Genomic DNA, 23726 nt, shown 5'->3' with positions numbered 1-23726 from the left:
GAACTTTCCAACATAGCAATCCCGTTTTTGTGAATCAGAAAGGTTTTGGGCTAGGAAATTAGGAATCCAGGGTTAAAATCCCCACTCAGCCATGGAAACCCACTAGATTATATTGGGTACATCACACTTTAAGTCTAAAGGGAAAGGCAATGCCAAACCTCCACCAAATAAATCTTGGTAAGAAAATCCTTTGATAAGTAAAGATAAAGGTTGTCCTTTGACATGAATGTCTAGTCATAACGGACTGTAGGGGTGGTGCTCATCTCTGCTTCTAAGCCAAAGAGCCAGCATTGTCCAAAATTGAATCCAGTGGTCATGTGGCCAGCATGACTGCACCAAACACTGTTACCTTCCCACCGAAGTGGTACTTATTCATCTACTTGCATTTGCTTGCTTTCAAACTGCTAGGTTGGCAACAGCTGGAATTAATGACAAGAGCTCACCACATAACTCAGCACTCAGGCCTTGAACTGCCAACCTTCTGATCTTCTGATCATCAGAATTGGTGTCTTTACCACTAAGCCACCGCATCCTTTAAAATCCTAGGATAGGGTCCCCATAAATTAGAGTTGAGTTGAATGAATTTAGCAACAAAGTATACCTGATAGTTACAGAGATGTGCTCACTGCCCACCAATATATCAAGTACAGTGCAGCTTGAGGAACAGAGAGGCAGAGCAGTTGTTGTCTGTAAGGATTCAATTCTTTTAACTCCATCTCATAATCAGAGCACAAAGCAATAGCTATGGGTCTATAATTTGGTTGAGGATATTTGAAAGTGATTATATCAATGGTCCAAATAATCACTTCATTTTGTTCAAATCTACAGCTAGCTCTCCCAGAGATATCAATCAGGGGACCATTTTAATTTATCGGTTCCAGGAAAAGACAATTAAAAACTGGTTTCTTCTTTCAGCTACTGGACAGCAACACTAGTGAGGGCATGACACTGGCTGAGGATCTTCCAGAGACGACAGTGACACCATAGTTAATACTAGCACAGTAACACCAGTGCAGTAAACCTCTTTTGAATGTCTTTTACCATGAAAATCCTATGAGACAATCCAAAATGCAACAAGAGATAGTGCCAAAAGAAAAAAACTCCCAGGCCAGATGGCACTCAACACGCTACTGGGGTAGAGTAGAGGACAACTAGAAGTAGCACTGTGGCTACTGACACAACTGAACTCAAGCTGAAAAGACGTTCAGCTGTCGACATGCTCAGAGGTGAAAGGAAAGTCTGAAACTGCACAGTACATATTAAAGGGAAAGTGGAATATGAGGAGCATGAATTGGGGCAAGCTAGACATAGTAAAATAAGGAATGGAATGTATAAACATTCCAGTACTTGGAGTGAATGAGCTAAAATAGACAGGAATAGGACATTTTGAGTCAGATAATTACACAGTGTTTTACTTTGAAATGAAATGAAAATCGAGAAAGAAATGAGGTGGCATTAATAGTAACGAGAGATGTAGCAAAAGCAGCTAAAGGATATAATGCAAAGTCTGACTGAATAATGTCAATGAGATTTAAGAGAAAACCCATTAATATAGCCATAATCCAAGTTTATACTCCAGTTAAAGAGGCAGAAGAAAAAAAGTGAAAAATTTATTCAGGACATGTTAATCATAGGTGATTAGAATGCAAAAGTAGGAAAAAGCACAATCAAAGTTTGTAGGAAACTTTCACTGCAAACACATTCTTCAAGCAACCAAACAGGCAACTGTATACATGGACATAACCTGATGGCCAATATATAAATCAAATAGACTACATAACTGGAAGCAGAAAATGGAGAATTTCCATTCTTTGTGCAAAAACAAGACCAGGAGCAGATTGTGGCCCAGCTAATATTAAAAAATGAGACTAAAACTAAAGAACACTGAATCAACGATTGTGCCAAAATATAACTTGGATAACATCCCTGCATAATTTAAAGATAAAACATATAGTTGCACTATTGAGCTTAATTGACTGGGAGCCTGAAGAACACTGGACTGAAGCCAAGGACATCTTCAGGGAGAAAAAAAGGACACTATTTTCAGTAAAAAAGAAAGAGAAGCCTCTTCAAGCAGTTGAAGACGGATGAGAAGCAAAAGTAAAAGGTGAGAGAAAAAGACTCAGAACCTTGAATATTCAATGATGTGTACAGGGATAAGAATTACTATAATAATCAATGCAGAGAAATAGAAGATGATGACAAAAAAGGAAAAACAAGAGACCTCTTCCACAATATCCAAGAAATCAAAGGAAAATTTAAACCAAGAGTATAAATGCTCTATGACCAGTAGGGGAACACACTGCATGACCAAACAGAAATAAACAGTTGATGGAAACAATACACTGTAGAACTATATAAAAGAGATGAAAGGATGACAGGTTAATTTGAGGAAGAACCTTTTTAAGATGAACCTTCAATTTTAGAAAGTGAAGTGGAAGTTACACTCAGAGCAATTGGAAGAAAGAAAGCACTAGGAACAGGTGGCATACCAAGAGAGCTGCTTTCAGCTACAGATATAGAATCTAGGTTAGTTCTAAATGAAATTTGACAAGAAAGATTGAAACAAAATAATGACCCACAGATTGGAAATGTTCAACATACATTCCAGTCCCAGGAAAGAAGACACCAGGAAATGCCATAACCACAGGATCATTTCATTAATTTCCCATGCAAACACTGTTCCTCAAAATTCTATAACAAAGACTTTTATCATATATGGAGTGAGAAATGCCAGATGTCCAAGCTGTGTTCAGGAAAAAAAAAAGAGGCATTGGGATTGTATTGCAAACATATGTTGTGGATTGTTTGTAAAGAAATGGGTGTGCCACAGCATTTGATTGTCCTGTAACCTGTACTCAAGACAAGAGGCTACTGTTAGTACAGAATACAGAGAAAAGGAATGGTTTCCAATTGGGAAGGGAGTCAGACAAGGCTACATTTTATAACCCTATCTGTTTAAGTTGTATGCTGAAAATATCATATGTCAAAGAGGACTACACTTGGAGGAAAGAGGTGTTAACACTGGAAGAATTTCAACAATTTAAGATATGCAGATGTGCATATCTTAAGATATGCATATAACTAGCAGGAAATAGCAAAGACTTGGAACAATTAATGGAAAAAGTCATATAAGAAAGTGCAAAGGCAGGTTTACAGTTGAACATTAAGAAAATATAAAAATAATGATATATGATTTACATAACTTTAAAGTAGAGGATGAAAACATTGAAATAGTGAAAGATTTCATATACTTTGTCTCAGTCATTAATCAGAGTGATAGTACAGTCAAGAAATTAAAAGAAGGCTAGGACACAGAAAGGCAACTGTAAAGGAACTAGACAAGATCCTGAAGTGTAACGATATATCATTGACTACTAAAGTCAGGATTGTCCATTCCATCATATTTTCCATTTCTGTGTATGATTGTGAAAACTGGACAGTGAAGAAAGCTGATAGGAAGAAAATCAACTCATTTAAGATATAGTGCTAGAGAAGAGTTCTGCAGATATCATGGACTGCCAAATAAACAAATAAACAGTCCTAGGCAAAGCCTCCCTAGAAGTCAAGATGATTAAACTCAGACTGCCAGGGGTTGGACTGGATGGCCCTTGTGGTCTCTTCCAAATCTTTTATTTTATGGTATTATGAAAAGACATGATTCACTAGAAAAACAATAATGCTTGGTAAGGTAGAAAGCAGTAAGAAAAGAGGAAAACCACATTATACTTTATAGATTCAGTCAAGGAAACCACAATCCTGAGTCTCAAGACGTGAGCAGGGCTGTTGATGACTTGGAGGTCTCTCATTCACAAGTCTACCATAAGTCAAAGGCAGCTTGATGGCAGTTAACAACAAGGCCTACGAGACTTAGAATTCCTTCAGATCTGTGGTGGAAAGGCTTTGGAAAGCAAGAAGGATGACCTACTAATTGGAAAAAAAAACTACACGTGAAATTTGGAATGCCTAGTACTGTAGTCCTACTCCTTACATTGCTTCTTTGTTGCGTTTGTTTCATGGAAACAGACCAATCTCACGATGAGAAGATCCTGTTCATGTGAAAAATCACCGCATGAGCAAGGAAGTTTGAAAATCAAGTTGCTAGGTTGTATGGCCATTTTCCATACAAACTAGAACGTCACTCTTCAGTCTTGCCACTTTTCAAATGAGGAAAGCAACAATGGAATAGAATAGGGCTAGGCATTCTCCTCTTTGCATGTTGATTCAAAATGTGTAAGTAATGGTTGAACAGGGCTTTTGTTCCTCCTACACTCCTAAGGTCTGAGTTCTTTCCTCTTCCTTTAACCCTTGCTTCTCACTATTTTGTTACATTGGCTACGCTAAAGTGGTTATATTGAAGTTCTGTACCACTTTTCACTGTTTTCCAAAGATGAAGCACAGAAGTCTGGAGGAAGTATAAAACTAGGACATCAGTTCCAGAAAAGCCAGCAAGGAGGATTCATGTTTCTAAAGAGCTTTGAAGACAAAAATACTAGCTAGTAGTCTGTCTACTTAAAAATAACATTTCCATGAACAGCTTGCAGTTCTTTCCACAAATGGCCCTCTGGGGGTTCCTCACCCTACCAGTGTTGCCTGGGAACAAAAAACAGAGACATCCTGCTAGACATTTTGATCACTTTTTAAACAAAAGGCGCAATAGGTGGTTTAGTATGACATTTGATTGGAGTCTTTTCTAGTCTGACCTGCAGCTGTGTTTGCTTTCTATTATTCCTTTCTCTGCAAAAATAGGACAGGAGTTTTACACTGAGATGGTGTGCAGGTTTGTCAGCAGTCAGATAGCGTACATACGAATAAGAGGAAAAGCACCATATCATTACACAGTATGTTGGTGTCAACATTGATTGATTATTTGGACCTAGAAGACTTCATCGGATGTTCAGTTTGACAGTATGAAGGAGCAAGTGAGAATCTGTGGAGTTGGTCCTGTTGCCTCAATAATGAGATTCCTTCTGGCCATTTTTCCAGACTGACACCTGTGGGAATCCTGGCTGGATACACAGTACATCTCTACACTGGAAAATGTACATATATAGTGTCTCAAATCACATACCAGCCAGGCAGTATTGCTGTTCTGTGTATTCTTGCTCGCCTCTTCAAGAGTTCATCTTGTTTATGCAAAATTTTCTACAGTTCAACCAGGACTGGGATGAAGAAGAGAAATCCATCATCATGCATTTCCTTTCTCCAGTGCTCTTGTTTCGCATGCCCCGCTCCTTTCTATCTTAGTTAGCTGACCAGAAGTGCTACCCTGCAACTCCCAAACTCCAGTGCAGGATACTGGTTATGCAACAGGCTTAGCCAAAGTTGGTTCTTTTGGGACATAATGCAGAGACAATGTGCAGCAGGAAGGGGTGAGGGAATTACCCAACTGTTTGCTCCCAGTTTCTAAACCATTATGAAATACTATAGTTACAGTATTGTCCACACTTATTTAAGGTTATCTTGTGTTACTTAGGTGTTTGATTCTTGCTCAGTCAGTTCAGTATCCCTCTGTGGTCAGGAGGGTCCTACATGAGGATCCTATTGTCTGTAATGCAAAGGAATTATAGTATCTGTGAGTGGACACAACTCTTTCTTGTTCCTTACTCAAAAACAATAGTACCCATTTACTCAGTTCACAGTGCAGGTGGTTACCTTTAGAAGCCTAAATGGTTTGGGAGCCAAGTATGTGAAGGACTGCCTCTTAGGCTAAATCTGGCTGCTCCACCATCAGTATATCATTGAAAGCTCTTCTTGGAGTCCCTCCATGTTCTCCTTAATGAGTTACTGAATGGAGTTCTTCCTTGGTTGTAGTACCTCATATATGGTATTCCCTCCTCAGAGAAGTTCACCTTGAGCCAATTTTATGCCTTTTTGGCACCAGGCTAAAGACTTGTTTTATTTTCTAGGACATTCCAGCTTGTTTTGTGGGTAGTTTTAAATGTCAGCTTTATTGTTTTATTACATTTCTGGGTTGATTGTTTTCTTCTGCTTCTGTGATTTTTATACCATGTTGAATTATATTTGTTCTTTTATTGTTTAAATATGTATAGTACTATGAGAATTTTGCCCTGAAGGGTGCCATAAGAATTAAATAAAGAAACAAAGACACACCATAGAGATTTCTTTCTAAATTAATGGGAGATACCACAAATGTTATTGTTGTGTGCCTTCAAATTGTTTCCAAGTTATGGTAATCCTATGGGTTTTCTTGACAACATTTGTTCACAGGAGGTTCAGCACCACCCTGTGGGTTTTCCTGGCCTTGTGGGGATTTGAACTCTAGTATCCTGGAGTCCTGGCCCAACACTCAAACCACTGCACCACACACTGACTCTCTGACCTGAAACATAATTATATCTTTATTCAACCTGAATGTCTTGTTTTTGTTGCAGAATTGTTCTGGATGCAAAGAGAAGAGGCCTGCCCACAGTCTGTGTACGAACTGCAACAAATGGCTCTGCAGCTTGTGTACAGAGGAACACAGACACAGCAAAGAATCAGGAGAGCATTTCCTGCCTATTCCACTGAAGGGGTATTCAGGTACAAATGTGATTTCATCATGTTTTTCTCTCATCTTTATGCTGAACTGTCCATGTTGCTGTTCAGTCACAGATATTGTGTTATGTGCAGGAAGTGTGTCCTAGATAATGTGAATTCTGTTGAGGACTTCCCATCAGATTTAAGTGGCACAGTTGAAAGAGATGTTTGCTTCACAGGTGAGAATGAAGAGGATCAGGGAAACAAGTAGGGAGCAAACAATCAGACAGGGACAAGTTGAAGTCTGGCCAGATAATACATACACCAACTAGCATCAACTGCTAGTTTTGTCTTTACAAAAACCACCATGTTTCTGTTCATTACCTGAGAAGAAATATCTAACCGGTGATTTACTTGAGACTGGAAACAGAACCAGGCAGCTGCTGGATTATATATTTGTAATACACTGTGCCTGCTATACGTGGCTTTCAGCATCCGCTGACATGTGCGCCATGCTGCTGGCATATTTCCATTATGTGGAGGGGGGATCCGGAATTGATCCCCCACATAAGGGAAGGGTGCACTGTATTTGGAATTGACTGTTACAACTTTCCTTTCTCCTTGGGTAGCATCTTGTGGGGCTTGATGATATTCAATCTTTCATCCCCTTCTTGAGTTTCATCTTAACACAATGATCATGGGCAGACATTGTGTGATCTGACCTCAAGGGAGTGTTCCCCTTTCCTTTAATTAACTTTTCATAAAACCCAGTCTAGAGCTAGAAAACTTATTAAATATTTTGTGACATTTTGACTCGTCCTGTAGATTTTAGGCAGGGTACACACCACCAGAAAGAGGTGCCTCCCCAGTGCCTCTCTTGGCTCCGCAGGAGCACCGCAGCAACCAAATTGCATGGCGCTCCTGCGGAGCAAAAAAGGAGCGCCCAGAAGCGGCTCCTCTTTGAGGTGTCACTGTGATGCTGCAAAGCATGAGAGATGTTGCAGTGATGTCACAGGTGCGCCACCCTGTCTGGAAGCGGCGCCGCTGCAACATCACGTCACACGCTATGTCTGGTGGGTGCGCTGCAGCTGCACCACCCTCATCACATGCAAGGGCTGCTGAGCGTGCAGGTACTCTGCCCACCAGGCAACCCTTGCACGTGGTGAGGGCGCCTCAAAGGCCCATCTGTTCCGGGCCTTAGATTCCTTTCCCCCCATAAGAACCTGTACAACTTGCTTTGATATCTACAGAATTTGAAAAGAGGCTAAAAAAAGAAACAAAGCAGGCAAGTGAGACACATATAGTAGGTCTTGTTAGACATGAGATACATGCTCCACACATCAGTTTTGTCTAGGGACTGGTAGAGACCAGGGGTATAAATACAAGGGTTGGTGGTGAAATGAGGATGTTGTTTTTTAAATAAGAATTCTGCCCTACAGGAGTTTCACTAGCGGGTGCAGTTGATACCAGTTGACACTTTAAGGGGAGTTATACAAGGTGTTGGTTTTGACCTATAAAGCCCAAAATGGCTTGGGCCCAGGGTACTTGGAGGACCGCCTCTCCCCATATAATCCGCCTCGCACACTCAGAACTTCCGGGAGTAAACTATTGGAGGTCCCTAGCTCCAACTATATACGGACCTCTCAGAGGGCTTTTACTATTGCTGCCCCCTCCCTATGGAATAAGCTCCCTGCAGAGCTTCGCACCACCACCTCGTTAGCTGTTTTTAAAAAACAGTTGAAAACATACTTGTTTCGGTTGGCCTTCCCACCTTAATTTGTTTATTTATTTTCCTGCCCCCTTTCCCCCATCTTCTCCCCCTCTCTTTGACCCGGATTGATGTCTCACTTTGCCCCTGATACGTGTATTTCCCATTTTATTGTTTTCCTGTTCCTGTTTTTGTAATAATGTTTTTAACTGTTATATTGGATTTTAACCTGTATTGTAATGTTTTTATAAATCTTGTAAGCCGCCCTGATCATTTTTTATGGAAGGGCGGGGTATAAATAAAATTTATTTATTATTATTATTATACCACTGCTTCCCAAACATCTGCCTTTTGGCAGAAATGGACTGTGGTGTTTGCCTGTGTCCCTTTTAAACACTGGAACTCAGTGGAAGAGATAGCATGAGTGGGGCAAGGCTCAACAAGAGGAGAAAGGCCTGAGTTTTAAAAATAATTTTTAAAAATAATTTTTTAAATTTTACTTTTAAATTTTTTTTTGAGCAATATCACATTTTACCAAATTTTCACTTTAACCACAAGAAACTATGTACATAGAAATACATTTAGGCTGTGCATATCTTCATCTGAGGCTAAGAGTGTGTGACTCACCCAAGGTTACTCAGTGGATTTCCATGGCCAAGCAAGGATTTGAATCCTGGTTGCTAGAGTCGTAGCCCAACACTCAAACCACTAAAAAGCTACCTGAAGCTATCTATGCTAAAATAGGTGAGGTACATTGTACAGAGTGCCACAGCTGTGCCAGTGAAGGTTGCCTGATCCAGACAAGATAAAAGATTAATAGGATGCATTAGTATTAAAGAAAGGGTGTTACTGGGACTCATCAGGAGAAACATGGGGGTAAGTAGTCATACATGTACCAAAAGTAAATAATTTCCCCCAGTCAATATCTACTACATTTGAGAACCATCACAAAAATTGCAATGCAAGACAATGCAAAGGGAATGGTATAGTAGAATGTCTTCCTATTACAGAAAGAAATGTGAATATAAGGTCCGCATCTTTGGTGTAAGTCTGCTTTATATCTTCTAAATGAATGCCCTGAAGTGGTTTCTACCCACTTGAGTGGTAATACTTTACATTAATCAAGTCTCCCAATTCCTCTATTTAGTATTCAATATGCTATTCCGGGAGCTCAGCTTTCCCATTATTCTCTAATTCTATTTATTGAAAATTCATGTGATTATAAAGTATAATAAAGATGTTCAGATAATTACATGCTTGTCAAGAATAAAACATGGAACCGGTGGAAATAAGGCATACCACAAAAATATACTGTATGCAGCAGCATTATATAGAAGTAACAACACAGATAACATGCTTTATTATATACTAGCAAAAAATAGCCACCTTTGCCTAAGTTCACAGCCTGCTGTCTCTCCCTTACCTTGGTGCTATTTCTCTTCTCTTATTCTGTCTCAGGTCTTTCTGTCCCTCCATCCTAATACTGATGAAGCTTGTATTAGTTGTACATGGGTTAGGAGATCCTTAGATCCTTCCTTCAGTCTCCCCCACATTCTTCCTTTCACTCTTTCTCTCTCTTCTTCTCCCTCCAAACTCTCTTTGCTGGCTCCCTTACCTCTACTTCTTCTCTCCACCCTTGCTAGGCATCATGAGTTTCTCCATTCCCTCTCTTTCTGCCCTGTAATACAGTATTGTAGTTCTCCAAATTCAGGCAGCCATATCCCTATACTATGCAAATAGTTTATTCTGTAAATTACATGGTGGGTCATGGAAAGTTTGGTTAGAATGCATGCACCGCACTCCCTCTCATTCCCCATTCCGAGGCAGTCCTTTCAAAGTTGCTTCACAGATCAGAAATAGAAGGTTGGATTGCTAACCATTCTTTGCATGAAATGCAGCCAGGGGTTCACAGCCAGCAGCCCGATATATACTTTCTACATCGCCTGGAACCCTTTTGTTTGCCACCTTTTTCGTCGTAGAGATCCTGTGTCTTTAACAGATGCAGGAGATGAAGATATTCCACAGGTATAGCTTTCCGGAGAGTGAGGATTCTGTAACATTTGAGATTCCACTTGAGGCACCTAAAATTACCAAAATGTGCCTATTGTCACTGTAGTGTTGTTCCAGTAGTGAGAACAGTCCAAAGTGAAGGAGGCTTAGAAAGTCTGATCCTGTAGCATTCTACTTGAAACCAACTGTAACTTTTTCAACCCAAACCTCTGGGCTTTCTTCTCTTAGCTAGACCTCTACTATTCAGTAGTCTTTTTGCTACTGGTTAGTTCTTTTCCAAGGGATGTGGTGTTTGTCACCAAGTGGGTCAGCATGGAAACATAAACTAATGCATCTGAGGAAGTAGGCTGAAGTCTATGAAAGCTCATGCTGCCAACTTCTTTCTTTCAGTTCGTCTCAAAGGTGCTACAAGATCTCTCTACATACATATTTTAATTAATTCAAAATTATCACTCCCTTAAAAATAACTCTGAGAAGCACCACCTAAAAGTCCCCTTGGTAGCCATACCAAATTTCAGGTGTATAGGTTTTAAAGCTTTGGAGTTATGGTGAAGAAAGACAGACATACCCTCCCTGTTATTATGAGAGATTACATGTGCACCAGATGGAAGATGTTGTGAACCTGAGGAAGTAAAATGGACCAAATGTTTATTACAGGTACATGTTTAAATCTTGCTTTATAAAAGTATCAATGTCTTCTGACTGTTAAGAGATGTGCTGCCTTTACAAGCAGGCATATCAGCAGCAACCAAAAAAGAACCTGTTATATCTATCTTTCCTTAGTGTCCTATAATCTTGCTTCCTTTGAAGCTAGTAGCAAGTGACTGAATCAGAACAAACTAACAGACTAAAGCAGCTGATGCATGTAGAAATCAATATTTATTAGATGTGGTTCAGGTGGTGTACATGTGAAGAAAATCCCATGTACTTACTGATCTGGGAAAAGTTTGGAACTCAGTCTGTATTGTAGCCCAAGGTTGGGTAAGCGAGTAAACATCGAAGCATTTCATACATATATTTTGAATTTATTTGGCATGGAAGAGAAGGCTGGAGAGAAGAGGTAGAGGGGCTGTCTTTCCCCTCTTGATTCTTCAGCAGCCTCCAGCCTACCAAAAAGAAGAGGAGAGGGGAAAAAAAAGCAAACTCAGGCGCATTACAGACTGCCCAGAAGGGGCAGTCTCGTGCCGCTGCCGGTTGCTGCGTCCGGGAACTGCTGCATCCAAACCGCGCGGTTCCCGGACGCAGCAAAGAAACGCTGAAATGGCGCTTCTTCTTCCGCCCCGGATGAGATGCTGCGAGGCACTACTCGCACACTCGCGGCATCACATCCGGTGTGCAACGTGCGGATGCTATGCATCCAGCACGTAAAGATGGTGGTGCCCATGTGCATAGGGTGCTGCCATCTTTACACCCTTGTCATGTGCTAGGGGTGAGGCCGGTGTGGACGCTAGGTCCTTGGCCAAACCCTAGAATGTCACGGGGGCGCCGGAAGAGCCCGTGTGTAATGGGCTTCAGTTTTTCCTTACTGGGGGGCTTCAGTCCTCCCACCCAATAACCCCACATCCACACTCGGTCCTTGCATCAGACACTCCAGCCCACCCAAAAAAAAAATGTCATTGCAGGCAGGTACAACTCCATCATGCCTAGGCCCAGAAGCAGATAAAAGACCCTCCTTCCATCCCACCTGCAATTGCTTTGGTCTTGGAGGGAGAGATGAGGAAAGCGAAAGGTCTGAAACCATGAGGAGCAGTTTAAGGAGCTGGGTATATTTAGCCTGGGGAAAAGATTAAGCAGTGACATGGTAACTGTGTTTATATACTGTATTTGAAAAGGATATCATATTGAAGAAGGAGCAAGCTTGTTTTCTGCTTCCCTCTCTATTGCAACTGCCATTGTCTTGGCTTTGAAAGTGGAGAGGAATCTGCTGGACTTAATTCCCTTCTCCACTGCTGTTTCCTTTTTCTTGTGTGTCCTGTCTCAGGTTGTAAGCCTGAGGGAAGGAGACTGTCAAATTAACAATTTGTAAGGTGCTCTGAAAGCCTTAGTGGCTATAAAGCAGGGAATAAATAAATAAAGAGCTCTGAGAACTGAATTGCATAGCAGTTGAATTACGCAAATTAAGGTTGTGTTTAGGACAGGTTATCTTTCTGCTTTGCTGAAAAATGTCTGCATTCAGTGCCAAGAAAATTCAGAGGATGTGCTTTGAATAGATTATGCATATTAACCATATATGGAAATTTGTTTGTTTTGCATAGGAACACTCTACTTGCACACTATATTTCAATTCAGTATTGCTGTAAAGTGTGAATAACAGTTGCAAGGGCTGTGGAAGTACGGGAAATTGAATTAAGGCCATGGAGCCTACAGGAGCAAGAAAACTCTTTATTAAAATGTACTGGGGCCTTTCCAAATTCCACCACACTGTACCAGACATTTATTTTCTCCCATGCCCCATCTTCTTCTCTTTCTCATTCCTATCCACTCAGTTCTTCCCTTGGGGGAAGATCTCTCATCCTGGTGCTACCTCAGACTGTAGCATAACAACAACAACAAAAGAGTAACTTTGCTGGACTATACCAAAAGAAGCCTCTGTATTCTAGCATCCTGTTTCTCCTGGCAGTCAACAAGATTATTTTATGGCATGCCTGTAATCTTCTGACAGTCAGCAGACAACATATTCTCTGGGTTTACACACCCACAGTGATTTATTCCCTGTTCCCTAAACTGTTTTGTTTGGCAGGACAATGGTCTAGAAATTTTGGAACATCCCTAAAGGCTGCTGAGGAGAAGAACTCGAGAAGAGAGTTAAAAAGCAAGCTGAATTTCTGTGTACTTGGTTCTTACTTGATTTTTATGGGTTTGAATATGTGTAATCTGGTTAAGGGTAGAATTCAAAGATATAGCCATGTTAGTCTGTAGAATCAGTATGTAGAGAGCTCTTGTAGCAGCTTTGAGACTAACTGAAAGAATGAAGTTGGCAGCATGAGCTTTCATAGACTTCAGTCTACTTCCTCAGATGCATATAGTCTCCTGTCACCTTCTCCTGCACCTTACAAAGAATGGGAAACTCCCATTCTTTCAAAAAGTGCTGTAGACATCCAGGTTAGGTATGGGATACCTCCTGCCTGGGCATAGAGGTGTGTAATAGAATCTGTGTTTGAAAATTTTCATCTTGCGACTAGCTCAGGAGGAAAGGAAGGGAAAGGGCAGTGCTATAAACTCCTAAATTAGGAGCTCTATAGACTACCCCTAAGGGGTGGCCTGCAGGCGCCTCTATTTTTGTTGGATCAGGACATGCTGTGGCCCTGAAAGAATCCCATACTTTCAAAAAGTTCTGTAGACATCCAGATTAGGTATGGGATACCTCCTGCCTGGGCACAGAGGTGTGCAATAGAATCTGTGTGGCCCTGATCCAGCCTTTCCAGGGTGCGAAAAGGAGTCACAAAGTGGCTCCTTTTTATGCCCTGGAAAGTGCGCAATAGTCACGGTGCCACAGCCATATGGTGCTCCTTTGGCGCTGCATTGTGTGGATGCAGCGCTGGAGGAGCACCAAGATGCTACGCGGCATGTGGGGCAGAGTGTGGCATCATGGCACCCCTAGGGGTGGAGCAGAGGCGTGCATTGTGGAGACGATACGCCCTGACTCCGCCCCTAGGCCGGCTCAAAGTGCTCGTATGAAGAGCTCCTTAGTATCTTTTTACAGTTGGTTCTCAAAATTTGTTGTTACAATGTGTGCCTAACCTCACTTGTTACAAATTGTCTTTGTTCCAGCTCCTTCAGTGACTTCGTTTCTACCTGAAACTGTGTTTTATTTTTCTGAACACGTTCCAATAAAGCTCCTCCATCAGGAGTATAAATCCTATGAAAGTCACAAATACCATTCCCTCAGAACAAGGCGATTATGAGCCCCCTTGAACTAGCTCTTCACTTCTCATGACACACACTCCTACTCTTTCGAATGACTCCTCCCCCTTTATAGTCACTTCTCAGGCAGCCCCCACCTTTGCAGCCAGCTTAACTCTTTGGCAGTGGGGAAAAGTCAACTTTGCCAGTGACTGTCCACAGATGCCAACTCTTCCGATCTCTGTTGAAGGCTGTTAGGTGAGCAGAGAAACCTCTAAGTCAGCAATCCTGCAGTTAACTATTGAACTCAATGGGGCACCCACTGAACTCAAAGGAGCATGGGTGTATAGGACTGCATGATAAAACTATGAAAAGTTATTTAATACAGCTAACAGTGCTAGTGCTTTGTTTCAGTATAACAAATAGTTAAGACCATCATGTAACTGTACCAGCTGTCATCTTCTGTGTAAATTGCTAAAAACAAAAGAAATTGAACATGTTGACTATACAGTACAGTGGACCCTTGTTATACGCTGGAGTTTGGTTCCAAGATCTCCCGTGTATAACAAAATCCGTGTATGCTCAAGTCCCATTACATATAATGACATATCAAAATGGTGTCCCTTATAAAAAAAGGAAAATCAAGGTAACTTTATACTTTTTTGGAACATTTTCAAACCGTGTATGCTTAAATCCGTGTATAAAAAATCCGTGTATAAGAAGGACCGACTGTATATAAAGACATGCATAATATAAGGGGGGAAATGTCACAGAAAATATATGCCTCTGGAGTAATTCTGAATTAATCATGTTTCCAGGAGCTGATGGGGAAACAAGTGAATTACCCTTGTTTTGCCCAATACACAGTCAAGAGACGCTCAAACTGTTTTGTGAGACCTGTGATGTCCTTACTTGCCGCTGCTGCCTTCTGACAGAGCACAAAGAACACAGGTACTAAATATTAATTAGTGCTTGTCCTTAACTGAGTTCTACATTAAAAGCAAAAGGGGGTAGTAGCACTCCTGCACTTCTAAGAGTTGTACTGAAGACAGTTGTATGATACAGTGGCTTCAGTGTTGGCCTAGGATTCCAGTAGACCAGACCCTCCTGCCCTTTCCACAGCCTTTCCTCTCTCTTTGTCACTGACACGGTATCCCCACTTCTGTTTCACACAACTCATTTTCTCTCTCACATACCTCAGTCCATCTGTTGTTGTGCTTGTTATTTGCCTACATTTGAGAGTCTTCATAAATTCTCTCAAGTCCATCTAGAAACACATAAATGGAAATTCAATTTCCACACCTACATATCTTACACATAAGACACCTCATCGTTCCAATCAGCTGAACAGAAGGCAGAAGAAGAGAAAGGAGACTGCATAAAGAGGAGATTTTAACCTCCTCTGCCATCTACCCTTCTTGATTCACCTCAAAGAACTGAACAATGAGGAGAAGGGGGACAGTCGAGGTACTGTTCAGTTAGTGGCATTCTGCAGCAAGCCCCTCTTTCCTGCTCCTTAGCTGTCTATCTTGGTGATCATGGGATTTAAATGTTCCTTCCCCTCCATGTGTTTAAGAGCTGACTGTTATCGGACACCTGAGCAAAGGAGGAAAGGTCAAAGAGGGTGCGTGGCTTCAGAGGGGAGACTTTCCAGTTGGGGAAGCTCTGTCAGCTAAAGGTCTCCCATTACTTTCTGGGATCAACTATTCTGAAAATATGCCTTATCCTTCTTGTCTAGGCTTTGTACTCAGAATATAAGGAAAAACATGCCCTGTCTTCTTTTCCTAGGTTCAGGCATCTTCATGAAGCTTTGCAGAACCAAAGAACCATCTTGGAAAATGTCACAGCTAAAGTGGAAGAGAAAAAAAATGGAGTGCAGGTCTCAGCCAAGCAAATTGAAGACAGGTAATGTTGGGGACGCCTCTTTCATAAGAAGATGAATTCTGAAAAGAGCTTCTTTCATTGGAATGTTTCTTTCCAGTGATAAAGCCTCATCCCCATGATTGCTGAAGGATGTAATATGCCAGTTCTCCCCTGGCTGGAGATTTGTTCCTGGACATATTGTAGAAATGTGAAACCACAGATAATGGCAAACCTTACTGAAATGAATGGATTCTGAGGAAGTTGATCACAGAGTTGTGCTGGAGGCTCTAGTCATCTCTACGGAGAAGACCTCTCTAGGCATATCTATGTCCTCCAGCAGATTCTATGGTCACCTTCTGCCAGAAGGATACCATAGAGTCACACCGGAGGACCTAGAAAATACCTAGAGAAAGCATTTGTTTTTTGTTTTTTGGATGTTGGTATGTGAAATACGGGTACAGGTTTTGCAGATAAGTGGATTGCAGTGGAATAGAGAATATTGGTTTGTCATCTCAGTTTAGCAAAGCTCTAATGCAGTGTTTAAGGGAAATTCTTAAATTTACGCACCCAAAACATATCGTTTGAGTTAGCAGAAATATATGAGTGTACCTTCCAGCTGTTCCAATTTGTCTGGAATAGTCCCAAATAATAATCTATCATCCCACTGTTTTAACTGCTTTTCAAATATCCCTCTTCTCATCTGACTTTCCCTTTTTGTCTTCATCTTGCTTTCATTGCAGCAGAATGAGGCCCAAATAGATGGGCCAAAAATCGTGGCTTTCAGCCACTTCAGGGACATGGCGTGCAGACGATGCATGCCTCTTTAAGGCCATGGGCAAAAGCAGTGGTGAAAAACCACTCCTTGCCAAAAGCCTGTTTGGGACCACAGCACTGGCCCACTTTAAGAGCAGGCCGTCTGGTTGCTACAGTCACCAGCCGATTGGGGCTGGAGCAGTCACAGGCGGCTTCAAGCTGCTGATCTGTTTTGTCTCTGAGTTCAAAGTGCAAAACTAGTTTGCACTCAATTAACACAGCAGGGGAAGCAGAGAGGAGGTGGCAGGATCTTGCCCTTCCTAATAGGCAAAAGCAAACTGCTACAACTTTTTTTTTTTTTTGCTCTTCTTCATTGATAACTTTGTACTGACCACTTGGCAACATGGGTTATGGTTTTCATCTGTGAAATGTTAGAGGGTATCAATGGAAGCTTACAATTAATTATTAACTTCATCATATTTCCCAGTGCTTTGAAAAATAGAAGCCACAAAGCTGGTTTTCTTGTGCAACTGATTCTCTGTAAGTCAAATGAATAGGAAATTTCTTAGCATTCACTAAAGTGTCTCATTCCTGTGAAATTCTTAATTGTTCTTTCTGTACAGATTATTTGAAGTAAAACACCTGCAAAGAAAAGTGGAAAACCAGATAAAAATGGCCAAGATGGTCCTGATCAGTGAAATAAATAAACGAGCAAATGTTCTCCTTGAACAGCTAGAAGTAAGTAGAATGATACCATAGTGAAAGACACTATGCATACATAAACACACTATTCACAAACCTGAACATAATTAATTAAATACGTATAAATCATATATAAATATAAATAATTTTTTATTCATATTTATTTATATGGTTAATGCCCTGGCCAAAAGATGCAGAGAATGAGAATATCTGAGAGGAGAAATCCATTCTAGGGGATGTGCAAATGCCTGCTGATGCATGGGATGCTTTGAAGGAAATAATCACCATCTTTATAACCTTTTATTTATTTATAGCCTACTTTTTTTTGCAGCTCTGGAACTCAAGGCAGCTTATAAATATTAAAACAGAAGCCAATAAAAGTTTGTGTGACTAAAAGGATAAAAAGTTTGAATATATTTAAGCTAGTAATAGAATAGTAATAGTAATGTTATCAATCTAAAAGCAACAAGTATGGGTGGGCTGTACAGTGCATAATAAATGACCAGTACTCAAAGGGCTGTTGAAACAATTCTTCACTGGCTACTGGAAGGGCTCCATGGAGGGAGGGAGTCTAGCCTTCTAAGGGGGATAAACTACAGAGACTGGAAAAAGCCACTGAGAAGCCACTGTTCTTCATTTCTACCAGATATGCTTGTGAGGGGGGCAAGAATGGGAAAAGGGACTTCCCCGAAGATCTCAAAACCTAGGGAGGCTTATTAAGGAGAATGTGATCCTTCAATGAACCTTAATTTGAGAAAGGGTGGCCAACAGTGCATAATAAGGTGAACCTTTTAGAGACTGAGTGCCCAAACTCAGTGGCATTCCCACACTGGGTGTCATCTAGTGCTGGCGGGAGGGAGGAGACTCCTGGGGGGAGGGACTTTTGGGGTTGGGACTTCTGCCTTCTGGGGCGGGATGGGGGAAGGCCCAAGGTGCACACTCTCAGCCTCAGCCTAGCAATAGCAACCCCCCCTCTGATGAAACTTGCTAAGAAAACTGCATGACAGTTGTGCCTTAAGGTCGCTATAAGTCGGAAATGACTTGAAGGCACCACATGCACAAGTCATGCTCTCTCAGCCTGAGGATTGCAATGGAAATCCCCCTCTGATGAAGCTTGCCCCATGGTAGTTTCACCTTAGGTCACCAGGAATGAGTTGAAGGCACACACATACAAAAAGAGACACATTCATACAAGGCACACTCTCTCAGCCTCAGGCTAGCAATAGCAACCCCCCACCCCCAATGAAACTTGCCAAGAAAACTCCATGATAGTTTCACTTTTTGGTTGCCTTAAGTTGGAAATGACTTGAAGGCACCACACACACAAGTCACGCTCTCTCAGCCTCAAGGGATGACAAAGGCAACCCCCCTCCACTCTTTCCTCCACCCTCCTGTGCCTTTAAGTGGCTTTGGGAACTAGTTAAAGGCATGGGACAGGGTGAGGAAAAGGCATGCGCCTGCTCCACTCCTTCTCCCATCATCCACTGCCTTGAATAGGCCTCTGGAAGCCAGTTAAAGGGACAGGAGAATGGGAGGGGGGAGAGACTCAGGTATGGGCCTGCTCCTCCTCTTCCCCTGTCCTCCCGTCCCTTCAATTGTCTCTGGTGAGGCAGTTAAAGGGACTGGAGGTCAGGGGAAGAGGAGGAACAGGTGTGCACCACCTCCTCTTCTTCCTCTGCCCTCCTGTCCCCTTAACTGCCTCCCCAAAGACAGTTGAAGGGATGAGAGGGCGAGGAAGAGGCCACATGCCCACAGAGAAAACTCTGCATGCCAGAGAGGGCACATGTGCCATAGGTTCGCCACTTTGCCTAAATACCCCAAAGACACCAGTTCCTGTCTGATCTTGGAAACCAAGCAGGGTCAGGTTTGGTTAGTACTTGGATGGGAGATTGCTATATAGCCTGCAGCACCTGGTATTCATTGGCAGAAGAAGGAACTGGCAAAACCACCTCTGAGCCTTGCCTAAGAAAACCCTGCAAAATTCATGGGTCACCATAAGTTGCTTCACTTCAGACCCCTGGTGTATTGAGGCCTCAGGTTTTTGACTGTCAAACTGTGGAGCTACTGGTGGACACAACTGAGCTTCTCTTCTGGTATGTTGCTTCTTTGCAACTCTCTGCAAGTTATAAATGTTATCACTGCAGTGGGCCCTTGGTATCTGCTGGAGTTTGGTTTCAAGACCCCTGTGGATACAAGAACCTGTGGATGCTCAAGTTCTATTATACACAGTGGCATAGTAAAATGGTGTCACTTATATAAAAGGGCAAATCAAGGTTTGTTCTTTGGAATTTTGGGGCAGGGGGAATATTTTCAAGTTGCAGCTGGTGGAATCTATGGATGCAGAATCTGTGGATATGAAGGGCCGACTGTATTTCCAAAAGATAATGTTTCAAAATAAGATCCCATCTTTTAATTTTGCTCTCACTTTCTCCTTGATATTGTAAAAAAATCTAATTCATTAAACATACATCTCAGTTATGGATTTGTATGTCTTAAGTTGCTTTTCGATTCATAATTTGTTATGGAAAGAACAACATTTTCTGTATGTAATTATTGATAGAGGATCTCCAGTGAAAGGAAGCAGAAACTGGAACACCAGCTTCAGGGAGTCATGGTGCTTAACAGACAGTTTGAACATGTGCAAAACTTTCTCAGTTGGGCAGTGTGCAGTAAAAATAGTGTTCCATTCCTCTTCAGTAAGGAATTGGTAAGTGTTATTTCCTTTTTAGTAAGAAATAAATGCATGCTATAAACATGAGATGTTAAAAAAATGAAAGGAACTGAGAAGAACAAATTTCCAAAGTGAATGGGAAGGACTCCTTAGCTACTTGTGCACTGACATCCTAAGGCTTTTAAGAGTGTAACTTCCAGAAGTCAAATCAAAGGTAAGCTTGGTAAATGTACTACTGGCTGGGGGATTCTGGGAATTATAGCCCAAAAGGAAACTTTCCTGCTTGCCGAAGGATTCTTGGAATTATAGTCCATAAAGGAACCTTTCCAAGCTTTGGAAAGTAATAAACAGACAATTAATATTGATAGTTTAGAGTGATCATTTGCCTTCACATACAGATGCACCCCCATATTGTTCCTGCCTAGTCTGACTGGACTAATGGTGGTATTACCTACTAGTCTAGGAAATGAAAGTTGCATCTGCATGACATTTTCTTGCAGGGCTTTAGACCTAGCCCAGAAGTATAATGAACAGAGGTAGATCACACTTCTTTTATCCTATCCTGAATGGTAACTGTGACCACTGTGCTCAACTTCCACAATTATTTATGTCTATTCTGTGGTTAGATGAAAGACCAGAGCAGACAAAAGACATAGCCTATTTATTAAGTCATGCATTTTATTTCTGTATAATATGCCTTAATGACTTGGCAGCCAAAGAAATATATAATCAATAAGATGAAAATACCTTATTACTACAGTAGCCAAAATAAGTGGTAAAAATACAGAAGGTACACAGGTGGAAGGGGCCCATTATGCTAAAAGCACCCGATCCTGTATGATTTTGGCAGCTAAGCAGGTTCAGCCATGGTTACTACTTGAATGAGAGACTGCCAATGAACAATAGGCTATACAGTGGTACCCCGGGATACGAATGCGCCGCCTTACGAAATTTCCAGGTTACGAAAAAAATCCAATTAAAAAAACTGTTCCGGGTTACGAAAAATTTTTTGGTGCTTTTCGGCGCTATTTCACACGAAATTGCGGCTTTTCCCCATTAGCGCCAATGGGTTTTTCGGCTTGCGAAGTATTCCGGGTTACGAAAGCGGCGGCGGAACGAATTAATTTCGTAACCCGGGGTACCACTGTATTTCAGAAGAAAGAACTGTCTGAGTATTCCTTGCCTATGAAAATTCATGGGGTCACCAGAAGTCAACACCCACACATACACACACACAAACTGCAGAGAGGAAATATCCTGAATAAATAAGTTCATTGCCTCAAACAGTGAACATTTCAGTGTCTTGCTTCTGGCCTTATAAACTATTTTTTGACAGTACTGAATTCTGAGGGAGTTCATAATGAATCCAAGGGATCTACTTCTAAGTAAACATGCAGAGTTTGCTATTTTGGAAGAATGATATTTCATAATGATATTTCAGTCCAGTGTAAATTAGACTACCCTGAATAGAATAGCATACATATCTGAATTTCTAAATCTAACATTAGATTGCTCTCTATCTTTTGCTGGAAGATAAGCACATTTTAATAAAATTTGTGATCATGGGCAAAATAGTTTAGAAAATGGGCCAAGACATTAAGGATTTATATACACAATAAAGTACTGTGGATTTGTTTATTCCATCATTCTTAGGTATATTAATAATGTCTATCTACACAGAGACATGGAATTCCAAAGTGTTACACAAATCTCTTGTTAGCTATTTCAGGCCATTTTCAGGTCAGGGTATCTTTAGGTAAGTCTGTGCTCTATCCAAGTCTGCATAGCAGACACAACAATCCTCCTATTGTCTCCGGGAAAGTGCATTTCTCCCACAGTGAAAGACAGCTGGCTCAGGAGCCCCTGTTTTCAACGGGAACTCATTTCCTCTCTTTCAGTTCACTTTAGTTTGTAATTCTTTCCTTGAATATGTAAACAAATCCAAAGCTCAGATGAATTAGATGTATTATCACAGGATAACTGAATGTGAAAGCAATGAGTAATGTAGGGGCATGACTCATTGAAAGGCATAAGCCATAACCAGCTTTCAACTGTAAAACATAGATATTCGTAGTATTGAACAGTCATTCTTTAGTTTGTTGCCAGATTGTGTTTCAGATCCAACGTTTGCTAGAAACAAACTCTAATGCAGACATGAGTCCTCCTTGGAAGGTCAGATTCACATGGGACCCATCTTTCTGGACTAAACAACTCTCCAATTTAGGTAAAAAATTTCTAGAGTTCCGTTGAGCTTCTTTAACAAAAATATCTTTAATGAAAATCTCATGGTATGTTATAAAATCTCATTAAGTTTAGTTTTCCCACTTGCTATTGAAAATTCTTCATATTTCATACTTCTCTTGCCCTCTGAAGGCTGCCAGAAAGTGAGGGTGAACTCTTCATGTATGAAAATAGAATGAATTGTGCATTATACCATAGCTGATATATTACTTGTCCTATAATATAGGACATACTTTTTGCACTATGGAAACCTATTTGAGGATAGCCATGTTGGCCATACAGCAAAGTGAAACAAAAACCAAAATCCACAAGATTTATTTTTGTTAATGTATTAGTTAATTGATGCAAAATTAGCCTCAGCAAAGGAATCTTAAACAAAAAAGAACTGAAGACTAGGACTTAAATCTTTGAGGTTTCTACTTCCAGCAAAGGTAGAACTTTTTCTTTTGGACTTTAATTGATTGAGTTGTACCTATATAGCACCTAAACGTTTTTGCAGATGTAGCAGTACAGAGACTTTTTGACAAATCGGGGCTTTACAAAGACAGAGACATCCTGAATCCCAAGAGGAGTTACTTTACTGCTGCTAATGGAGTTTAAATTTTACTGTCCTTCCTTAAATTTTACTATTCCCATGTGACCAAGAGGGGAATGGTCTCTGCCTGCATTGAGATCCCCCCAAACCAACTAAGCAACAACAGAAATAACATTTTATACAAAATGTAGGCCTGTGACTTCTGCACCATCACTTTTCTTCTCTTGTATAATTTTTAAAAACATATTTTGCCTAATGAAGAAGCAGTGGAGCTTTGAAAGCTTGAGTGATGTGTTTTGTGCATTTTGATTGGCCAATAAAGGTAGTGCAGTAGGTAGGCAGGAGATTAGAAAAAATTTGAGACTGCTCATTGTTTACAATAGCAGCAACAGAATGACCCTCCTGAACTCCCATATTAAATTATACTGTTGAAATGAAGATAGCTTTGCACGAATTGCTGTGTGAACCAGATGTACCTCTGTTAATTTCTAGTACTAAAATAAATTTTAAAAAATAATAATCCTAGGCTGAGAATTCATAAGTGTGTACCTGCTAGCATACTCCAGCAGATGGATCCTCAGGATTCTAGTACTGTATAAAGAGAATAGATCCCACAAGATGAAAGTCTGCCAGTCTTTGGTCCTGAACTGGAGTAGGAATTGTGCACTCCTCCAGATTTTGTTGGATGACACCTCCTAGCTTTCCAACACAACACAGTGAGTGATGAGGAATGCTGGGAGATTTGGCCTCTTGGGATCTCCTGTGGTTCAGTTCTCCTCCCACTAGGGGTAAATATCACCACCAGCTTTCGTTGGCAAACTGGAGAAAGCAGTTAAAAGAAACAAGAAGGGTTTGTTGATGTATTTTATTGTTGTAACCCACCTCGATACTTTTGGGAGAGACGGGCTATAAATAAAATT

General features: G+C 41.0%; 1 protein-coding gene across 2 annotated transcripts in view; it reads left to right on the top strand.

Moving 5' to 3' along the window:
* Positions 1 to 23726, top strand: part of TRIM66 (tripartite motif containing 66) — a 67796-nt gene that overhangs the window by 6495 nt on the left and 37575 nt on the right. For both annotated transcript variants that reach the window (XM_042444475.1, XM_042444532.1), the window contains exons 3-8: positions 6396 to 6543; positions 14860 to 14992; positions 15830 to 15946; positions 17281 to 17395; positions 19920 to 20066; positions 22137 to 22254. In XM_042444475.1, the coding sequence (XP_042300409.1) occupies positions 6396 to 6543; positions 14860 to 14992; positions 15830 to 15946; positions 17281 to 17395; positions 19920 to 20066; positions 22137 to 22254 (778 nt within the window). The remainder of the gene's footprint in view (positions 1 to 6395; positions 6544 to 14859; positions 14993 to 15829; positions 15947 to 17280; positions 17396 to 19919; positions 20067 to 22136; positions 22255 to 23726) is intronic.

The sequence above is a fragment of the Sceloporus undulatus genome, chromosome 1 (genome assembly GCF_019175285.1).
Source record: "Sceloporus undulatus isolate JIND9_A2432 ecotype Alabama chromosome 1, SceUnd_v1.1, whole genome shotgun sequence".
In the NCBI taxonomy this organism is placed as follows: domain Eukaryota; kingdom Metazoa; phylum Chordata; class Lepidosauria; order Squamata; family Phrynosomatidae; genus Sceloporus; species Sceloporus undulatus.
Note: the sequence above shows the minus strand (reverse complement) of the source record. Positions and strands in the feature narration are given on the sequence as shown.